General features: G+C 40.8%; 1 protein-coding gene across 5 annotated transcripts in view; it reads right to left on the minus strand.

Annotated features, from left to right (window-relative positions):
* ANO1 (anoctamin 1) overlaps positions 1 to 22,290 on the minus strand; it is a 100,712-nt gene extending 78,422 nt beyond the window's left edge. For 2 of the 5 annotated variants that reach the window (XM_075188285.1, XM_075188284.1), the window contains exon 1: positions 21,674 to 22,290. In XM_075188285.1, coding sequence (XP_075044386.1) covers positions 21,674 to 21,737 — 64 coding nt within the window. In that variant the 5' untranslated portion in view covers positions 21,738 to 22,290. The remainder of the gene's footprint in view (positions 1 to 21,673) is intronic. The other 3 variants (XM_075188287.1, XM_075188286.1, XM_075188288.1) reach the window with 2 other exon arrangements.
* Positions 22,291 to 23,147: the final 857 nt, after the last annotated feature.

The raw sequence follows: 23,147 nt of genomic DNA on the forward strand, positions 1-23,147 counted from the left end.
TGTGGATGCCCTCTCTTCTGTGCAGGACCTTATGTCCCACACACAAATCATATACACAACTTATAGCTCACCACAGCAGAGTCTCTCAGGAGCCATCCAACCTCCTCCCCAGGTCTGAGAGAGTGATTGCACATTCCAGCTGCATTTTAACAGGCAGCACAAAGGTGCATATCCTGATCAGTCTTCTTAGAGACTGGCAGACCAGAAGACCCGGACTGGGCCTGATGTACGGAGCCCACCCTTCTCTTTCTCCATACATAACACCAGGGACCCTTTACCCTGTTTTGTTACAGCAGGGAAACACCCTTTGGGAAGCTTTTCCCACACCCCTACACATTCTCCCTGGTGTTTTAACATACACAAGGCAGAAAGCCTAGGACACATACGTCTGCCATTAAGCCTCATTCCAGTGATTCTGTCTCAATGCATACAATAGACCTAAGACTCTCATGGGGTAAACAATGGGCAGATTATATTGGTCAAATGATGTAAAATTATATTACAATCATGGCTAAATGTTCTGCTGTGCTGATGGCCATGGCCGACAAGAGGATTTTCGGTCTTGGTACAGCAACTTCCTGTGGCCCCTTCCATAGCTGCCAAAGGCGTTGTGGGCCAATCACTTGTGGCCACGCAGCGTGACCATACCAGGTTGGTGGCTCTTCACAATACCTAGGCAAGCCAGGGCCCTGGTACTTTGTACCTGCCCCCTAACCCCTCTTGGCACCCCTGGTGATGGCTGCTCCACGAAGTCTACTAATCAAAGAGATGTCCATCTAAACTTTTTATTATCATCCATACCTTTTTAAGGTTCAAATTTTCAGCACTTACCGCCTGAATGGATACACACTGCTCTGTGCAATGTCTCATCTAACTGCCTATATAGCTGCCATGGCACAAGCTGGGTATTCATTCAAACTTTATCAGGGTCCATTATCGTCACCAGCAGAGGTGAGTTTCTCTGGTACTGTGGGCCTCTTGCACATGAGGCACCCGCAGTATTGATGATTGTTTTATGTACAAAATTGGTGCAAACTAATTGAAATACCTGAAAGATGCCAATCAGATTTTATGATCAGTCTGATACGAACGGCACTACTAAAAGCAAATATCTCATAGGTTGCTAAATGTGATCTCTATAGCAGTGATCAATATGCTTTGATCATCTTGGATTTCTGAAAGCGGAGACATTGAACAAGACGTCAGCTGAATGCTAATTCTATTTAGTGATTCATTTCTCATGATGGCACACGTACAATCCCGATGTACCCAGCAGCTGCCCCAGCACCTGTTGCACTGACTCCCATTGAAGACTCCGAACTGAAATCATCCACTTGGGAGGAATCTGTTCATTTCCACATCTACTCTTCCATCTCTGTGTCTTTCTGTGCTTCCTGCAGTTCTCGTCACCCCATTGACCAGATGAAAGCTCTGCTGAATTACCGATTGGGTGGCCCTTGCATTTAGGACTTTCAAAATTTCCAGGTCCATCTGGAAACTAAGTGAAATCCTTGCAATTTCCTCTAACACCACCCAGCTATCATCCAGAGTGCTGGCAAATACCATAACACACATGACAGACTACTCATACCCCTATCTACGTAGATGGCTTTAGCTTCTCCTACACTTCAATTCAATTTCCCAACAGCATCAAACTATGTTAAATTAATCTCTTCATCCCAATCCTTATGTTGCTGATTTATCAAGCCGTGAACATTTAAATGAAAGACAGTATGGATAGTACAATAACAGCAGGCAGAGTACGAGACACCAGCTCTATTTTACCCACACAATATAAGCCAAACTTGTCTCCTTTCTAAATTATACTCGCCATAAAAGAGGTCATTGTATTACTGTTGGTAAAGTACACAGCCAGGCACCTCTGCATAAACGATAAACTTATTGTAAACTCCGCATGACATATGTAGACTGAAATATGTAAGTAGGCTATAGATCACTTTTTTGTGTTTTAATAAGATGTCTTTTAGGGTAGCAATAAAAATCACACATTTTAAATTTAAGGTTAAATTTAATTGGCTCACGGAAGCGATGAAGCTCATAGACTGTGATAACGCGTCTGGAATAAAAGTGCTCAGTCCACACGGGACATTTAGTAAAATACAGCAAATTAAATCATTACGTTTCCAGCATTTAACGCCAAGTGGGCTCTAGAAATAGAAACAAACAATATAGCTTAGCAATAATAATATACTACAGGGGAAAAAAAGGGCATTAGAAGTGTTAAAGCTAAAAGGGATTAAGGCTGGCCACTTGCAGCGTCATTGGTAGTAATATCGGGTAATTGGCCCAATATGGCATTGTGTATCGCCCCAACATGTCTGTGATGCTTGATAATAATAATCATTACCAAACATGTTAGTGAAGGCCGTAAGAAGGTGGCATGCTATTGGCCAGTGCCCGTCTGCTGACCGCACTAAGAGGCCACTCCATGTTATCTCATGTATGTGTGGCCAAGTCGGATGTTAATCCTGTTGTCCAGTACTTGGGTTGGGTTGCACCATGAGCCTGTGTGAGGTTAACGTCAGGAACAAGGAAAGAACCAAGAACTGTAGAAATGGAAATCAAGTCACCAAAAATAGAAAATGAAAACTAATTGCTGATAAACAATCCCCCATTTTTTTCTAAGTGCATAAAATGGATAGTATTGGGCCACTAAAAGATATATGTGCAGATTGGCTGAGAGAAATCAGGAGAATGTTGACCTGTTAAATGCATTATATATCTAGGAAATATTGTATGTTGTCGGAACGCAAGTCGGATATTTCATAGTACCTAAAGGGGGGGGGGGGCTTTCAGTGCTAATGCCAAATAGACAGGTGTCTATGGGCCTGAGTCATTAAGACACGCATACTGAACGCAGCATGATTTTGTTTTAAACCGCCGTAAATCGGCTCTGTGTACCGTACTCCCGAAGTCAACAAGGTACAGATCTAAAGATACGTGTGGTGATGACTATGGGAATAGGTTTACTCTACCCTACTTACACATGACACTGCAGGATACATACAATACCTATGCGGAATATAAAATCTCAAAAGAGCACACAGAAAAAAAATATTAAGCAATTATTGTTACCTGTTCCACCATCAGTACAGAGAGGGGTTCGTCACTACAGCAGCAGTCACATGGGAGATGTTGATGACCAAGTTAATTATTGGCTTTAAAGGGGATTAGATACTTTATTACAAAAATTGATACCTCTGCAGTAATGAATGGAATATTCAAAAGCAATAAGGGTCATTTATGGACAGTAGCAGTGTAAAACAAATGCTGTATTGTGATGTCACCTATCTACTGTGATGTCACCTATCTACCTAAGTCTACAGAGAAGCACAAGAGGGCAGACTGCTATTATTTAAATAAGGTAAAGAGGTGGAGAGAGCACCTTACTAGAGAGAATCTGCTCTGCCAGAGTGCACATAGCAATTTTTCTCCCTGTAAAAGGACTTGAATTCTCCTCTGAGATACCGTAGCTCAGATCCGGTTTCTATATGTCTAATGGGATGTAGGTTCTTTCTTTCTGCAATAAAGTGTACTTAACCAATGTAATAAATAGTCCTGATGTCCCCTCACACTTGTAATTCCTTTAAGATAAAGTGTGTACTTAAACTCCTTCTCCCAGAGAGTCTCTCAAGGTATTATTAAGCATGGTTTCTGCCAGAAACATATCAGGATACTGTAACTATCAAGCAGTTGATAGTTACAGTATCCTGCTTGATGATTGGTCCACTCATTAAACTATATTTATTTAGTTACAGTAATAATGTTTAATACCTTTTTCTTGAAACAGTTTTGATACTTTGTATTACCAATCTTGCATATCATCGCGAGCCTCTTTAAGGCATTATGAAACTACTGTACAGTAGTATTTGTATATTGTTTTAATTTTTTCTGCAAATTAATTATTTAAAACATTTTTTTGTAAGAAGTAATAAATCTTGTGATAAACAACAAAACAATTTGTCATAAATATTAAAGCAAAAGAGAGGAAGGGAAACAGATCCCACAGTTAGTAAAGAGAGGAAATTACACACAAGAGCCAAATTCATGTTCAGACGTCCGTCCGCTTAGGTAGCGTTTCTTGGGTGATTTTGAACCGCGCATGCCCTGAAACATACTTTACACCAATGAACGCAACTGTAGGTAATTCATTTCTACAAGCATCTGATTCTTATGACCCCTTATGACCTTGAGAGGCTGAATGGGCGAGAGGAAGATAGAGTAATGTAGTCTAAAAGAAAGATTTATATTTGAAAGACTTTTTTATTCATTTATTAAGTTGGGAGCAGTTGTTATTTTATGATAAGTTATATTCTTTCTGATGTGAAATGATTGTACATACGCATGGCCGTATGCGTCAGTCTATTGTGTGCCTATGCACAGAAAGCCCAGTGTATACAGAGAATATTACACGCATATTATAACCGTAACGTATCTTAACAAACGCTTTGATTTGATTACAGGCAGAGCTACGCACAAGTTGCATGCTCTTTTTTAAACACTTAAATAATGACCAATTTGCCTTCGGACTTGGATCAGGCCCAAAATCTATTGATCCACATTTGTAGCTACCTAAGCCAAGTGGAATTGAACTAGAAAGTAATGTATGATGGGCATGTTAATTCATTTCTCCCAGAACAATATTATGGAGTCAGGCTGGTCATGTACCGTGAGAAGAGATGAAGAGTGTTGACGTTAAACATCAAATAGCCATCGTCTGAGTCCAGGAGCACGTAAACTGTGAAGGAGTAAAATATTTTCAGCAGATGAGTCTGAATACATTGGATAAGAATTGTTTTGTCAGTAGACAAGACCATCATATGTGAGCCACAGTGCATTTTGCATTGCAGACTCTTGAACTAAACTCTGAATTGGTTGAGCTGTAGGGGTGATATGCTAATATAAAATACATTTTTTTTTTACAACATTAACAATGACTTTGTCAGTAGTGTGAAATGTTAATTATTAGAAACAACAGCGCTTTACATGGAATATTTAGTCATTCACGTCAGTCCCTGCTACAGTGGAGCTTACAATCTATTTCCCTTATCACAGACGCCAATTAACCTACCAGTTTGTCTTTGGAGTGTGGGAGGAAACTGGAGCACACCGAGGACACCCACGCAAACACAGGGAGAATATACAAACTCCACACAGATAAGACCACAGTTTGAACCAAAATCATGACCCCAGCGCTGTGAGACGGCAATGCTAACTATTGTGCTGCCGTTTTCTTGCGGGAAATTTGTCATAAAGTCTCAATATAACACAGACAAAGGCTGCCCCCACCTAATGAATTTCTTTTGAGATGAGCTTCAAAGTTAGTACCTCATCTATTGGCTTATGATGAGAAAAACTGGATTATTAGTGTAAATCTATTATGCTGAATTTGTTTATATATAACACTTGATGGGTTTGACATCAGAAGTCTGACACGTAAACTGGACTGGGATTGTGACTTAAAATCACTTCCAAGTGTTCACAATATCAAAAAATGATTCAGAACAGAAAGAGACCTGTCCACCTCTGGGATATGAGTCAAGTTCCTGTTGTTCCTGCCGTCCACTCCCAGGAACCTACTTTTCAGACATCTGTCAGATGACCCAAGAACGGAAAACCTGAGAATTGCCAAGTCCTTTCTGTACTGTGTCCAGCCATTGCTCGTGTCTTCTAATCTGCTGGAAAAACAACTTTGGTGCATCTAAAAGACATCTGAGAAATGCTGAATGAGAGAGACCCAGGAGCCACAAATGTTGCTGTACCTGAAAACTGATGGACTTATGAACAGCTATAGATGTATCTAATATGTAAAATAAAACCTATGTAAAAAAACGCCATGCAGGTCTATAAACATAATCAAATAGGAACAAGACATAAACATAAAATAAGAAAGTTCTGTGTAATTAACCAAGTAGTTGACAGAACTGTCCATTGTGGACCTTTAACCCTTGTTCCTGGAGATGCCACCTAATAGCTCTCCAATTTGCATTCAGTTGTGTTTAATATGTCTGTTGGCCAGGGGACCTTGCTGTTATTAAGCAGCAAAGTTATTTATTGTAGTTTAGGATGAGCCTTATTGTGTTTTAAACTACATTCCCTCCCTAGCTCCCTTCCGTAGGGTAAACCAAACACACGTTAGGAATGCGCCAAATATTTTTTTGACAATAAATCCCAGCGAAGCAGGAGACAGATTTATTTTAAGGCAATGTTTTACCAGATTTACTTCAGTAAAAATGTTTATAGTCTGAGTGCAAAAAGGCACCAGAAGATTAAATCCAAAAAAAGAGAGATGCGTAAAATAGGAAAAATATTGTGATTAGCAAAACCCCTTCCACATTCTTGCTGGAGACACATTCATCTGTACTTATTTATGGTTGGTGGACAAGTAACATGTACCTCCTTAAAGGAGAATTTACTAATCCTCGGTACAGCCAGTTATGAGATAAGTATTCAAGAAGGAATAGATTTTGTTGGCCCTGTAAATAAATAAATAAATATATACTGGGGATGGATAGCTGTCAGTATATAAATGACTTCCGTAGTCCCCGTTCCCAATTTAGTCAGCACCCCAGTAAAAATGACTACATAGTTGCTCATGCAATGGAAGAACTGGTTATGTGGTTCTATTCAGCCACATTGTGCAGATTTATTAATTTGCTCATCCTACTGAACAACAGAATCAGAAGAAGCCCCCTACGACTGCAGTTCCATGGCAACTTGGGTCATTGGCTGACCATATATTTAGAGCTATATGTGTTTGCCTAAGGTGTGATCACTGTGGGCAAACTGCATGGAGACCATGGGCCTGAATCACTAAGGCAAAAAAAGGAGTAAATTTGATCCTTGACAAACCATGTTACAATGCAAGGGGTGCAAATTAGTTTATTATTTTGCATGTAAGGAAAATACTGGCTGCTTTTTCGTGTAGCACACATATACTTGATAGCTTTATTTTTACACTGAAAGTTAAAGTTGATCTAGGACATACCCTACCCCAACTATAAATCTGTCTCCACATTTTAAATTTACCTCCCCCTCCAATGCAACATGGTTTTGCCAAGGTGCAAAGTTACTCCTTTGTTTTGTTTTGCTCTTCTTAATTACTCAGGACAGGCCCCATGTAAAAAATTAAGCCATCATAGTCCCTGCCTGTTCACTTCTGAATAAATTATGGGAAATTGGAAATATATGAATAAAACCAATGGTGGAAATATGAGTTGGAACGCAGTGATGAACATGGGGTGGAATTGCGTGAGGCGCATTGTATGCAAAATCACTCTGCTCAGAACTGGGGCATACGTCAGTAAACGCAGCCCTGTCCGCTCCGTCTTCAAATGCAAAGGACACTTACTACAGCCTATGATTTCTGGGAGTGAAAAGGGCAGGGAAGGGGACGTTTGGCCATAGTCAATGTACAGTAGGGTTGAGCCACACTCAAGCGCACGCAGCCTCGTCCGAATCAAACTCTGACCGTCTCAAAGTCACTTGTTCTTCTGACGTATCTCTTGCTCCAGCTATAGGACTAGTCTAAGTCCTGATCAGTAGTGATGACAGTCTCGTATGCATGCTATAACATGTGTTTGCAATCGGGTGCAACTGTAAAAAATGCATTTTATGTTCAATGGACATTAACAGCATACTAATAAATGTATTTAATCTTTTTACTGTGTGATCATTAATGCCTTTATTTTTAACCGGTGGCATTAATTATATAAATATTTTTTTTCTGTGATTCTTTTTGGAGAATTTATAATCCACATAGGCATTGGACGTATCCTGCAGCGTCTTGTGTAGGAGAGCACAGCAGACCTACACCTGAATTCAGCAGCGCACGTATCTTCAGATCCGGTGCCTTGATGAACTCGGGCGTGCGCAAAGCCCAAATACGTGTGTTTGAAACCAAGCACAGGTTGCCCTCCGTGTGCGTGCCTTAGTGAATCTGACCCATCGCCTCTCTCCGCTCCCTGCACTCCTCAGCATACAACTGTCTCTCTATAGTCTTATCCTTTGTCTACCTTTCACTTGCGAATGGGGCGCAGAGTCGTACATGTCAAATGTAAATATTTATCTGTGTCCTTAGCATATGTCTGAGCAGGCTAGATAGCATCTCTGCACTTGTCCTATCTGGCAATTCGCTCTCTGCTCACACTTTATGTTCCTACTGCAGATCTCCATCTCTGGGTGGAATTTGTCCTTTGGGGGCCAGAGGGTGCAGCCAATATTATTTTGGGATTGTTTATGCTCTATAAATATGTTATCTCTGGGCCAGCGGAGATATACAATAAAAGAGTAATATTTTCGTTCAGTCCAGCTGCGTTATGTCTGGGTGATGTCTTAAGAATGTATTTCTTATCCCTGAGACATGCTGGCTGCTGGGTATTTCATGGTGGCTGTCTTAGTGCTATGCACACAGGCAAAGTTCCAATGGTTGTTTAAACATCGGTTCATCAGAACTGCAGCCTCCGTGGGAATTAGATGGGAAATTAGCAACTCCTAGGGCTCCCCGGGTGTATTTTTAGCCACGGCAGCTTTTAACTGGAAAACATGGGAATGACACACAGAAATGGTCTATTTATAGCCCTTTGTATCATCCATGGGATCTAGCAGTCATCCTGATGGCACATGGCGGCTGCTCTTCTATGCCGGACCATCACCTGTGACACAGCATTAATACACTCAGTGGTTGGCAGAGATCTGGTGCCGAGCGTTGCTTAATTTAAGCTAACTATCGCAATTGTATGATTTGTGAGCAGCAAGAGCATTATGTATGCTTGTTTGTTATCTTTACGTTGCTTTATCTATGTTCCTTTTTATTTGTTAGGTGCGCTTGACTAATGTCAGCAAACTTTTTGTTCTATTTCTATTCAAGCTTAATAAAACTATTCTAAAGCTATGGAGCGATCCAATCAGACATCTCTAAATTTTAATAATATAAAACCCCCTCTCACCATGTAACTTGTACCAGTGAAGACTTAAAGAAAAAAAAATACTAGGTTGGATTTGCATTGCATTGAGTAATCTAGATACACTATACTTTTGGATTATGATCTGATTCATCAAGGCATGTATCTGCCAATTTTGAGCGTATCGTACGCAAAATCACTCTGCGCATGCCCAGAATCGGGCGATATGTTCGTGAACGCAGCTCTGTCTGCAGAGTCTTTGAACGCAAAGGACACTTACTACAGCCTACGATTTCTGGTAGTGAACGGGGCTGGGAAGGGGGCGTTTTGCCGTAATGTACAGTAGGGGCGTGCTAAACTCAAGGGCACATAGCCACGTCCGAATCCAGATCTGAGCCTCTCAAAGTTACTTGTTTTTCTGCCGTATCTCTTGCTCCAGCTACAGGGCTAGTCTAAGTTCTGATCAGCACAGTGGCCTAGTGGTTAGCACGTCTGCCTCACAGCACTGGGGTCATGAGTTCGATTCCCGGCCATGGCCTTATCTGTGTGGAGTTTGTATGTTCTCCCTGTGTTTGCGTGGGTTTCCTCCGGGTGCTCCGGTTTCCTCCCACACTCCAAAAACATACTGGTAGGTTAATTGGCTGCAATCAAAAATTGACCCTAGTCTCTGTCTGTCTCCCTCTCTGTCTGTCTTTGTGTGAGTGTGTGTATATATTAGGGAATTTAGACTGTAAGCTCCAATGGGGCAGGGACTGATGTGAATGAGTTCTCTGTACAGCGCTGCGGAATTAGTGGCGCTATATAAATAAATGATGATGATGATGATGATGATTGATGACAGTCTCCTATGCATGATATAACATGTGTTTGCAATCACAAGCAACTGTTAAAATGTATTTTATATTCAGTAAACATTAACAGCATACTAATAAATGTATTTCATCAGATAAAAATAACCCTCTTTTTTTAACTGTTTTCTAATCAATGCCTATATCATTAATAGGTAACATTAAGTCAAGATTTTTTTTTAAATTTTTCTATGTGTCCTTTTACGAATTTTATAATCCACCTAGGTATTGGACGTATCCTGCAGTGCCTTGTGCTGTAGAGCACAACAGACCTGCACCTGAGTTCAAAAGCATCTTGTGATCCGTGACTTGATGAATTCGGACCTAAATGCGTGCGTAGAATACTAACGAGGATTGCACTCAGAATACGAGCTTTGATGAATCGCGTGCTTTCAGGTTTTACATATGGGAATTGATCGCTCTTATGAATAAAACAGCAATATTACATTCTTTCAGGTTATGTCCATCACCTTCATAATAAAAGTGTAATAACACTTAATCATGCACATTGCAAAAGGTTTGTGACAATAAAATTGTTACAATATTTAATGGAACTGATTAAGTCTGATAATTTGGGAGCGTCCCTATTAGGATGATGCTGTTATTATTTTAATTATGTTAATTATTTTCATATGTGAGCCATCTGTGTGAGTAATGCTCATTTTCAGTTTTAACCCTATTTTTATGTAATTTTTTGTAAAAGTGAATTCACTCAGAGAATCATATATAAGCTTACATACCAGTGGTACACAACACGTGGTCCAAGGTATGATGGGGTCATCCACAACGAGTTTGCTGGCACCCCTGACCAAACCAAGAATACTTATGGATTGGCCCAAGGGGTCACTCCGCCCCAAGGGCTCCGCAAGCTATTGGGAGTAGCCACAAAGTTCAGGAAGAGAGGGTGGCACTGCTGGTCACATGACTGCTGTCTGCTTACAACCTTCCTTAGTGCTGCCAACAAGTGAATGCTTGATTGGTTGTGCTGTAGGATAAGTAAACAGACTGAGCCTCTTGATTGGCTGCGCTGTAGAAGTGAACAGACTGAGCCTCGATTGGCTGCGTGATAGGAGAAGTAAACAGACTGAGCCTCACTCATTTCTGCCAGGACTTGCAGCCCTATTAGGCTGTTACTCACTGAGCCACCGTCCGTTCTTACTCTTAGTAAGTGCTCACAGCAGGGAAAGTTCAATTATAGTGCTAGCTTAGTCTTCAGTGTTGAACCTGCTCTGTGCTCCGGTTTCCTCCCACACTCCAAAAACATACTGGTAGGTTAATTGGCTGCTAACAAATTGACCCTAGTCTGCGTGTGTCTGTCAGGAAATTTAGACTGTAAGCTCCAATGGGGCAGGGACTGATGTGAGTAAGTTCTCTGTACAGTGCTGCGGAATTAGTGGCGCTATATAAATAAATGGTGATGATGATGATGAGTAGGAGAGACGAGACTCCAGAGGAACCATGGATTAATGGAGCTATAAGGCTTAGTAGGGCAGTGTTTCTCCTCACCCAATATGAGGAAGTTGGGGCAGCTGATCAGCGAGTCACTAGGGGGGAGAAGAGTATGGAACGAGGTCCTCAAACACGCAATGTTCTCCCATTACGGCCCTCGCACAGATCTAAGTTGTACACTCCTACCTTAGACTATGTGATGTCAAATGTAGCACACACAATAACTGAAGTAAATAAATAATAAAGTTAATCAGTATAGACAGTGCGCACGTGGTCACATATAATACTGCGGACATCTAACATGCATTACATTTTTTTATCTATGCTGGAAGACCTCACCAAAGCTAATCATGATGTAAGTCAGTGACATGACCTCTCAACATTTACCAAGCTAAAGTCGGGACAAAATAAATACCGCCCTGATTAGCCTTAATCTCCACCCTGATCTGCACCAACAAACCCAGTTTCTACATATACACCCACTTCACTGCAAGCCCCTCCACATTCCAGGTCCACGAATCGGGAATGTCCTGCCAAAATCCGGACAGTTGGAGGATATGACACGAAAAGCCTCGTTAAATCTGTTAAATGCCAAGCTGCCCATTTTGTCTGGGTGGTGAGGGTCTCTATCAGGATTGCAGATAAATTTGTCTCAGGATCTTTGAGCCTTTAAGGAAAACAAAGATCTTGAGACAACTTTGTCTGAGACAAGGACAGGCGCTACCACTAGGAAGTCTAAGGTGGCCGCCTGGGGCTCCAAGGTTTAGAAGGTGCCTAAAACAATGATAAAAACCAATATCACCCACACCACCAAACCCCGGATATAAGTCATTATTATCCACGCTCTCCATTACTACAATCATTTGAAATGTAATGATATGAATCACACTGTATAACTATACACATTCCAGGTATTCCATGTATATTATTCAGCTCTGTAACATATACACTGTATTAATGTCAAATAGAAGCTTTTATTGCTCTTTGAAACTGCTGTTCAAGATGAATTTGATAGTTTATGTCCAAAAAGGAAGTCGATTTATATCTACAGTGTGAGAGAATGTAGAGTAATTGAAAAAAATAAATAAAGGCAGTTGCATTGAAACTCAATTAAAACATTTACTTTACGGTGTGAATAGGAAGTGATCCCAGCACAGATGTCGTACGCTCCCCATTTGTCTTGCTCATTGTTGCCTCTTTCAATACACAACTAATATGTGGACAGATGGGTGATTTGCTGGTATCAGGTTGCAATTTCCAAGTCATGTGTGTGAACCTTACAACATGTGTGCTGCTTAGATTAAAATACCGGCTTCGATGTTGATTTCTAATACTGATCTCTGGTCTTTATTCCTAATCATTGCAGCACTAATCTGTAGTGCTAAGAGCCTGATTTTATTTGTTTTGTATGTGAACATTTACTGAACGCAGCCCGGCTTAGATACTTTACGTTGTAATAACTTTGTGCCTTGAGTAGAAGAATATTACCTTATGTAAGGATCTGTGGGTCATCTGTGTTACAGGGCAGTCGCTCAAACGATAGGACAGTCACTGAAACGATAGGACAGTCACTCAAACTATAGGGCAGTCGCTCAAACTATAGGGCAGTCGCTCAAACTGTAGGGCAGTCGCTCAAACTGTAGGGCAGTCGCTCAAACGATAGGGCAGTCACTGAAACCATAGGACAGTCGCTCAAACTATAGGGCAGTCACTGAAACCATAGGACAGTCACTCAAACTATAGGGCAGTCACTCAAACTATAGGGCAGTCACTGAAACCATAGGACAGTCACTCAAACTATAGGGCAGTCACTCAAACTATAGGGCAGTCACTGAAACCATAGGAGAGTCGCTCAAACTATAGGACAGTCGCTCAAACTATAGGGCAGTCGCTCAAACTATAGGGCAGTCGCTCAAACGATAGGGCAGTCGCTCAAACGATAGGGCAGTCGCTCAAACGATAGGGCAGTCGCTCAAACTATAGGGCAGTCGCTCAAACTATAGGACAGTCGCTCAAACTATAGGGCAGTCGCTCAAACTATAGGGCAGTCGTTCAAACTATAGGACAGTCGTTCAAACTATAGGACAGTCGCTCAAACTATAGGGCAGTTGTTCAAACTATAGGGCAGTCGCTCAAACTATAGGCTTTTGACTTGTAAAAATTGAAGCAATGAACCTATAATATTGGCATTACTTTGTATTCCACGTTCTGTTCTGGGGCTCTCATAAGACATGACAGAGATATGACAACTTGGTGAGATCAGGAGCTGAAGTGTGTTAGGGAAGGTGTCATAGACAGAGGTAAGGTGATAGTTTGAATTCTGTGTTGGATTTCCCCAGCTATTGAAAGACCTGAGCAGGGAGGAAGGCGGTTGCCGAGGTTCCTGCTAAATAGCGCGAATGGTACTATTATTAGGAAGGGAGGCGACTTAGCACCCCTTAACACACAGACAAATATTCCCCCATTCAACAAAATACAAGCAGCAGGAATAGTATTGATCTGGGTCTTGCTCCCTTAAAATATCATTTTGACTCACACTTTTATGAAAATCGTGACAACTAACATCAATAATGACACATTTTAAATATACCGTAGAAATGTTTGAAGACAATGGGACTGGGAATTTGGAATTCACAGAATTGCAAGCCTCTATTCAGGCTAAAAACATTAGTGTTATTATTGATACATCGTGTGAAGTTTTGGAGTATCCAATGGTATATGTTTACTATTTATTTTGTTTTTGTTAACGAAAAAGTGAATATTTTACTATTACTCAGCCACGGCAGTGACAAACTGACTAGTGTCATTTAAATTGTAATTGCTTCTAAAAGAAAGACGCAATTATTTGCTTATTCTGAGTCACACATATCTGAAGATATAACCGACTCAGCGCTTGTATGTTATATGCGGCTGAATGATTAGAGCGTGTGATACACTTTAAGTGCATCGTGTTGCTGATGAGACGCCAGTGATGATGATTGGCCTTTTAATGTAGAATTCTAAAACTAGTCTAAATAAATAAATAATGAATAAAACCCTGTGCCCCTTCAAAAGTCATCTAAGCACCAGCTTTAGCGGACTGGGCTGATTACTGCAATTTGGGTAGTGGGTGTCAACAGTCAGAATGTGACACAGCTCCATTCTGGTCAGCACGGGGGTGAATTCCCTAAGGGAATTGGGCCCCCTGCCCTAGCTGACAGCAGTAGGGCTCATGCCAATACCTGTGCCCTGTGGATGTTGGGGCATTAAAGAGCATTTTTGCATGTGACACTATCGCTCCCAATAAGCCCTGGCAGCCATAAACTGCTTAGGTATGCTGGTGCTTATAGAACTTCAAGTGGCAGATATTTTTTTCCAAGGGGGGGCATTTATTTTGAGGGTCCATAGAGAATTCAGCCCCGTGCTGAACCGGCTGTGACTGTGTCAGGTTTATTTATTGCAACTTCATTGTGTGAATGCACAGTATAGAAATTAGTATTTTACACAGATAATAAAGACATTGGTTCAGTTCAGCTTTGGCCCAGTGACTTCAGTCACATGTTTCTCCGTCACTCGCGCTGCCTTGTTTATGGGTAACGGATCAATTACAAACGCAAATGGGCTATTAATAATAATAATAATAATATGTCAGTATGGTAGGAGTCACTGTATGGATCATTTACAAAGCTGGAACAATGCTACATTATAACCGTTACTCGCTTCTCTCTCGTCTGCTTACTATTGTACGGACACCTGCACGGATTACCATGGCAAATTAGCGTTAATCAGATGCAGATTTTGATATGGGCAGACCTGGTTGAACGTAGAAGGATCTATGGGCTATAAGATTGCAGGTTCAATGTAAAAATTCATCAGTTTCTATAAATACAACAACAATTTTGTTTTACAGGACCAGGTGTGGGGTCTCTGCACATAGGAAGTCCTTACTGATTTAGTGGGAGTCTGTGTAGCCTTTTCAGTCTTGCAAAATGCCCATAGAATGGAAATAGTGAAACATTTTATAGGGGAAGCCCATTAATATGAGCAGGTAAGCTTGTGTAATAAAGAGCTTAAAATGTCAAATCATGACAACACCAAGACATAACAAGTGGTATTTTCGAAGGAGAACAAAAGACATGTCCAACTTAATTAAGGGACAGCTCAAGTGGTATTGTCAGCAAATTGAAATGCGTCTACGACAAGATGTGTACTCTTGACAACAGGCACACCCGTGACACTTATATATAGCTTGTGAGCAAAAACCTTTTATTTTATATGTTATGAACACAATTGCTTTAAGGCATCATTTAAACAAGCTAGCTAATGCAGCAGGAACAACTTCCCGTTATGCGTCCCAAATTTTTTTTTTCTACACTCCGCAAATCCTAATTTATGAACGAGCAAATATTAAAGCCTCAATAAGCGTTTAGGTATCATTCTCAAACCTCTAATTATAAGAGGTTCACTAGTTCAAGTGTTTGTTGTCATCATCATCTGCTACTTATACCTGCTCTTGACTGCCCCCTTTTTGAGCCCTGTTTGTCCTAGTGTGAATCCGTATGCCATTGCTCGAACACTGTACATTGCTTTTATTAGAACACCCCTTCCCTCCCTCATCAATGCTTTTCAGTTGTAAGGAGTCGTAAGTGCCAAAAAGTCGCAGGTCTGAATAACTGCAGCTGCGTACGTTTATTTTCTGAGCAAGTGCAGTGGGAAAAAATGCAAAGATCCACAGCGCAAACGGACATTCATCTCACTCTGAATCAGGACCTAAGTGCGGATTACACTTAATCTTTAGATAGAATGCAATTCTCGCCATCTATTTTTGTTCTTTGTGCTTTATAAGTTCATAAGTTTATGAAAGAGGTGTATTTAAAATACAAAAAGTATTTTACAGCCAAATCCATCAAACATGTTACAAAGTAGTGGAGATTGTATTGCTCCTGTTCTATTAAATATATACTATTTTAAAAGTAAATAGCACCGTTCGGTTAAAATCCGCTCTAAAAGTGGAAGAGACTTATAGTCCATTAAATAATGTTACATAGAAAGAAATCCGTGGATTTAATTCTTGACAGGCCTCATTCCTCAGACCTTTGATGTTACTTAGCATATACATTAAGTGTAACAATAACTGGTGTCAGTTGCTGATTTAATTTATAGAATCAGCACTGAAGAAGGATTTTGGAACCGTAACACTGTAAAACAGAACAAAGAGTACACTTTTAGCTGTTCTTTAGTGCAAGTGACCTAGAAAAAGAGAAATCTTTAGGGTCACTGTGCATATTATATAGCCAATAATGCTTTTCTGGAGATGGCAAATGATCAGGCCAAATAACTAACACAAGGAAACGTCAGTCAACTAATTGCAAACATTTGTACGTACAAGGAAATAAATAATTTCTGCTTGTTCCTCAGCTAGTGCATTGCATCTATAATGTTTTCTTTTAAAGAAAGTAAAGCAAAAAAAAATGAGTAACTTTGATCTTTGGCAAAACCATTATGCAATGCAAGGGATGCAAACTAGTTTTATTATTTTACACATAACTTAAATACTGGCTGTTTTTTCATATAGCACACAAATACTTGATAGCTTTATTTTTACACTGACATTTAAAGTTGATCCAGGCCCCAACTATAAATCTGTCCCGACATTTTAAATTTACCTCCCCCTCCAATGCAACATGGTTTTGCCCAGGTTCAAAGTTACTAATTTTTTTTGGCTTTCAGCTGAGCCTTCTTACCTCATTGTTTATTCATGTCCAGTCTAGCTTTATTGCTGCGTGTTTGTTGTAAAGCGCTGTGGAATATGCAGGCGCTATTTAATCAATATTTATGAATAAATAATATCGGTTCACTAGGAACCTATGACATCACTGAGGTACAATAAGCTGCATTCTCACTAATATTATATCATACCAAATAATGCCTGCCTCCACTGTCTGCAGGCAATAGGGGTCCATGCAAGGGGACACAAACATTGTATGAATTTATGGGCTAAATGTTTGGGAATAAAGTTGACATATCTTATTCATAGGTAAGATACATGTGAATCTACTCTGTATTTAATTAATTGGTTGTGTTTTGCGTTCTATGGCAACGTTAAGCTCAATGGTTCCATTACTCCATAATGTCCCTATCCATTGTTCTCGTAGCCTCTCTAATCTCTTTCTGAAACCTCCTTTTTTCAGTCTCCTCTTTCCTCTTTTTTGTTGTTTTTTTTTCTTCCCTGTGACTTTTGTTTGATGCTGAACGAATAAAGAAAACTGAAACTGCTTCAAAAGTCGATTTGAGTTTTTGATGTGCTGAGCAGAACTCCACTGAAACAAACGGTGCGCAATGCATGCAAAACACATGTCCCTGTACATGATCATCAAACAGCGGACACATCGACCTTTTAAAACCGATTACAATAGGCACTGACACCTCTAAGTCTGTGGTTATAATGTAAACACAGGAGAATGAACTTTGTCACAGTTTTGTCCCTGAAAGACTGACCAGGAAAAACTGATTTTTGCTTTTCTTGTTGAGAGTGTTATAAACGTTTGGACGACGCAAACAAGTATGAGGGTTTACAGCACCGATAACATAAGGCACCATGCATTAAAAATGAATTATTTATTCCAGAAATTGTTGGTGTGCCTTGAGTCAGATAACCAAAACCTAGCTGTTAGATGATTATAATATCTACCATAGTATATAATGCAAAGTGGACGTTGGCAGCTGCAGCCATTGGGAAGTTCTTAGTATATTCACTATGCGGCGGTTCCATAGAATTCTATGGAATTTCACTTGTGCCGTCCACTCATGTTTATGGTTTAAATATAAAAATAAGTAAAATGTATTTTATTCATTCACCTTTTAGAATGTAAGCTGTTTGGCACAGGGAACTCACATGTTCTTTTGCTACTGCCACCCCTTATTCTGTCCCATAGTGTATATTGTAATGTTGTAAAGTGTATACTGGCAGTGCTCAATCAATAAACTACAGTATACTAAAGGCTTTCATATATGCAGACATTGTTATGGTTTATTAGGCTGCTTTAGGCTACCTGACAGCAATGTACAGCGTCCTGAAAGACAACGGATCCTTATCAACACCTGATTGGGATCCATCCGATGTCGGTGAGGTTTGACAGTAAATGGGGTCAAACAATGAGCACATTTGACTGTCTATAGGGCCACAGTTATTATAAGGCCGTATCTTTCAGATTTGGACCCGGCTTCTGCTTGTGAGCGGCACTCTCCGGTCTACTCCCGTCACTCTGGTCTCAGTTTATGCCCCGAATCAGAGGCAAAAGCCTTTCTTTACAAAGCTCTTTAAGCAAATTGAGCGGTTGGCGCAGGGCCATGTTATCATGGGAGGTGACTTTAACGTTACTCTCGACCCGGCTCACGATAGGTCTCCCCCCTCCTCTCCCCGGCGGGGTATTTCCTCCTCCCCTGAATCCACCACCTTGTCCACACTCCTTCTACACCATCATTTATATGACTCCTGGAGACTATGTAACTCGGACGCCAAGGATTATACTCACTTCTCAGCCCCACATCAACTATACACGCGCATAGATATGTTACACATCTCACACTCACTCACTCATCATGTGACGCGGGCAGACATTACCCCCCTCTCTTGGACAGACCATTCGGGTGTTTCCCTCGTACTAGATCTCCTCAAACCGCCCCCCCCAGCGCAGTAGATGGCGCCTAGACGACCCGCTTTTACTTAATAGATCTATCTGCCTAGACATTAAGACCTCCATTACTAATTACTTTCAGGAAAATTCAACCCCTGATGTTACCCCCGGAATTGTTTGTGAGGTTCACAAGGCTACCATACGAGGCCAATTAATTAGTCAATCAGCTGCAGCTAGAAAGAAAGCAGCTGAGGAAATCTCATCCCTGGAAAGTGGGTTAGCTTCACTCCTTACTCAGATTTGGACCCGGCGGTTGGTCCGAGTGGCCAGATAGTGTATGAGCACATTGAGTTACTGAAGTTAAACAAAGCTGCTTTGGTTGTGACCTATAACCAATCCTATTCCCCTCCTGAGTTGTTCAGAATAAGTGGACTATAACTGTTATCTCACAGCATAAATATATTGTGGGACACGTAATATAAGAAGGATCAACTTGGCCAATTTACAGTGAGGACAAGCACTTACAATTGTTTTCTCAATGTTTAACTGGATGATAGTCTTTTATACACATTTTTTTAAATAGTTTGTCTATAGGAAGTATTGTGCTAAACTGAGGTAAGAGGCAGGGTCAAAGTACAGTGGTCAGTAGCGAGTCAGGAGGGTGGAATTGGGCTATTGCCCCGTAATGCTGCACACTGCACTTAGCAACATAGCTCGTTGCTCTGAAATCCCATTCATGGCTGGGACAGTAGGATGCGTCCGGTTATTCCCATAACCAGCCAGGGTGGAAGGGGCTGGGAGTCCCTACACTGGAATAGGGATCGTGAGACCCAGAAATGAGAGACAGAAACTGAGGAGGAAATAAATAAGAAGGAAGAATGACAAAGTTAGATAGAGATTCATTGGTACGATATTTAATTTCAAACAATTTTTTCAAACATTCCGTTAATACGCGGCCACCCAGTTCTAGGCCACCCGCCTGCCCGGTCTGAGCTCAGAGTGACTCATGCTACATAATAATCAATAAGAACCACAACTGGGTGAATGGAAGGGGTTCGAGGAGGGGGCTGGAGTGGGGTTGAGGAGCTAAACCCTTCTTGGGCTAGGAACATGGCCTCAGTGGCCATGCCCCTCTGGTACACCATGGTGGGGCCTGCTTGCTCCCACCAAGAATTGGGGGAAGAGCTTTCTTTCACCCAGGTCACTAACTAAATGCATCTGTTGTTCTAGCCCACAATAAGTGTTACAAGTTGTTGGGACAAGAGTCTCAGATTTTACAGGTCAATGCAGATTCAGGATGGCGATAAGTGACCAAAATATTACACAATACTTTATTGCTACAATAAAACATTAGTTAAATGTAATACTGTTTAAAACTATTTAAACAATATATTTGTGATTTCCGTTCCACTGCATGATTGACTCATGCGTACAAGTTATTTAACTGTTACCGATGCGGGCCAGTACCACCGGAGTAGCTGGACGATCATTATTTGATAAATACCAGAGATGGGAAAATCCTACTTATCGCCCGGATCGGGGACCTATTGATAAATATGCCTCTAGGTTAGTGAAATATGGAGACCTAGATGTTGGGCCTCTCCAGCTCGGACTGTCTCCAGAGTAGCCGTTCCAGTTACGAGTCACAAGTTCATTACTGGACCTAATGATGACTTTTTTTTTTTTTTTTTTAGGTTAAATGTTTTTAATCAATGTTGATCATGCAATGGAATCGTCTCACCAATCTTCATTGGCTAGAAATAGTAAACTAATTTTGATCTTGAACTTGTTTTCCGTCTCCAGAACAGCAGCCATCTGTACTATACGTATGGCAAAGAGAATTACAACCAATGCTGCCATCATATCTAAATGTGTCTTTCAGGTTTCCAATGACCTGAGGCTAAGCAGAAGCTAATGAGTCAAGTCACTTTCTCTTAGCTGATCATTAAAGCCGTGTGACTTCAGCTAGGAAAGATTCATATGTAAAGCATGTGAGATTGTCTCTGAGTATCAGATATTCACTTTCTCCTAGCGATAAGCCTCAGTTACCTTGTAACTAGAACTGTAGGGTCCTGGTCAGATCAGCATTGGAATATTGGGATTACAGTGTTAAAATCACTTCCTACTGAGTCACAGAGTTGGGGTCAGTTTAGGAATCACCAAATAATGAATAATTTAGTGTAAGGAGCATGTGTCTGGATTGATCTGTGCATTCAAAAAATGTCTATTTTGGAGATTCCCAGGTGCCCGAGACACATTTGGGTGTCACAGTGCTGGGGTGGATTTGCCAAAATAATTTAGATGTGATAGATTTAAGATTTTATAGAATATAATTTAAATATATGCAATAGAGATAATATGCAAAATATGTCTCAATTTTTTTAAAAAATCTAAAGATTTTGCCTTTTGTTTCTCAGATTTTGTTATGATACCACTTATTACTCTTTTATATCACAGGGGTGTCATGTAAATATGAACTAAACAACAGATATTTTGTCAAAAGGGAGCGATTGGGAACCACCAATATATACAAATCTGAATACACATTAGCCAGTATAACAGAAAACTGTATAGTTCACAAAACTAATATTTTATATTGCCTTATTGTTATTCTATGTGAAAATAGTAATTCACACCTCGCTTATGTGAAAACACCTATTCATTTAAAAATCAGCATCTAATTGCGCTTAAATCTGAGTTATTTAATGAGCAACACATCTCTCCATTACCCATTGATTTATGGAATAAAACTACATGTCAACTGCTCAGAAGTTCCCCCTGACACAAGTTGATTCCTGGAACCTATGTCTTGCCCATGCTCACCCTACCCACTGACCTGCAGTCAACCACGCGTCCATAGTAGGAGGGTCCTCGTGGTCAACCGGCTCCTTCTCATCCATTCTCAGCCTTCAGCAGATTTGAGTCACCAGTTAGAGTTCTGCGAGTTTCCTTTTTTAGGGCTTTTAGGTAAAGTAAACAAATGTCACCCTTCACGTGTCTTCATCTCAAGTCCCCACCCTCGCATGCACCTCTACAAATCGCAGGCAGTACACAGACGAGCGAGATCAGAAAATGCCTGGGTGAATACTGTCTTCTGTCAGGCAGTGACTCACGTAATAAAGGGATTTGGAGAGAGTTGTCAGCAAGTGACAGTGAAGTGACAAATCAGAGTTTCACTGTGACACACTAGGGACAACACCTTGGTCAAGGAAAGAGGCTGTGATTAATATGCTTCAGTGAATGTCACTCATCCAGAAAGTATGAAATTCAGATCCTTCCTGCACAAGCTGAGCTGAGTCAATCACTGCAACTTTCTCTACTGCTTTTCTTCCATGCTCTAGGTACCTTGTATGGCTTCCTCCTTGCAGGTGATTCAGACAATGTATTTCCTCCTGTTGATTTGTGGCTTGTTACCATTCCCTTCAGGTTTCCCCCTCTGCCTGTCTCCCTGTAGCCACCACACACTGTATTCACTTTTCAAAGTGCTCAGCAGAATCTTCATGGCTGGGAGGGGTGGGGGGAGAGGGAGACGCTGTGTGTCACTGGCAATGAGATACACAGCCTTTACTGCCACTACTCTGATAAATATTTAGACAGGACCCCAGCGAGAGAATCTTTTCGAAACATTCGTCTCTTTAGTTTGCTTTGCTGCAAGTCCCTCACTTTGCCCTATAAGAATGTGCTCTGTAGCGTCTTGCAAAAAGAAATCCTGCAGAAAAAGCGATACAGAGGGGCTTTAATGTATGTGTAGAAGTCGATTTTACTTTAAGAGATATCGGGTATTTTCTTCCATTGTTCTGTAGACATGCTCCTGGAGACCTCACCTGCTGTTGAAGTGTACACGTCCAGGGCCAGGTTAAGATTTGAGGGGCCCTGAGAGTGTGGAACTTCTGGGGGCCCCTCTCACTAAAACTTAATTGTTAAAAAGGATTCCACACCTGACTGTCTGTAGTTAAGGCTGTACGTCCTTCTTACACCATGAGAAGTTGGTAACCGGTTCTATGCCCTGTTGCCATGGGGGCCCTGGGGTTAGTACACTGATTGTCCCGCTTATAATTTGTCTCTGTTCCCCTCACCTACAATAGAGGCAACCAGTTTGTGTGAGGAGCCAATACTCTTGAGAGATCAGACTATTAATTCACTACCTTTAGTGGCATCACTCAGACACAATGAGCCAAAACATTTACATTGGTTGAAGGACTTCAAGACTGCTTTGCTGATTTAATTTCTGAAAAAAGACATCTCCCATTCATCATTCATTGTAGTTGGAGTGGAAATAAAGGTACTTTTATTAAATAAACATTTTTTTC

The sequence above is a fragment of the Mixophyes fleayi genome, chromosome 10, assembly GCF_038048845.1.
Source record: "Mixophyes fleayi isolate aMixFle1 chromosome 10, aMixFle1.hap1, whole genome shotgun sequence".
Lineage (NCBI taxonomy): Eukaryota > Metazoa > Chordata > Amphibia > Anura > Limnodynastidae > Mixophyes > Mixophyes fleayi.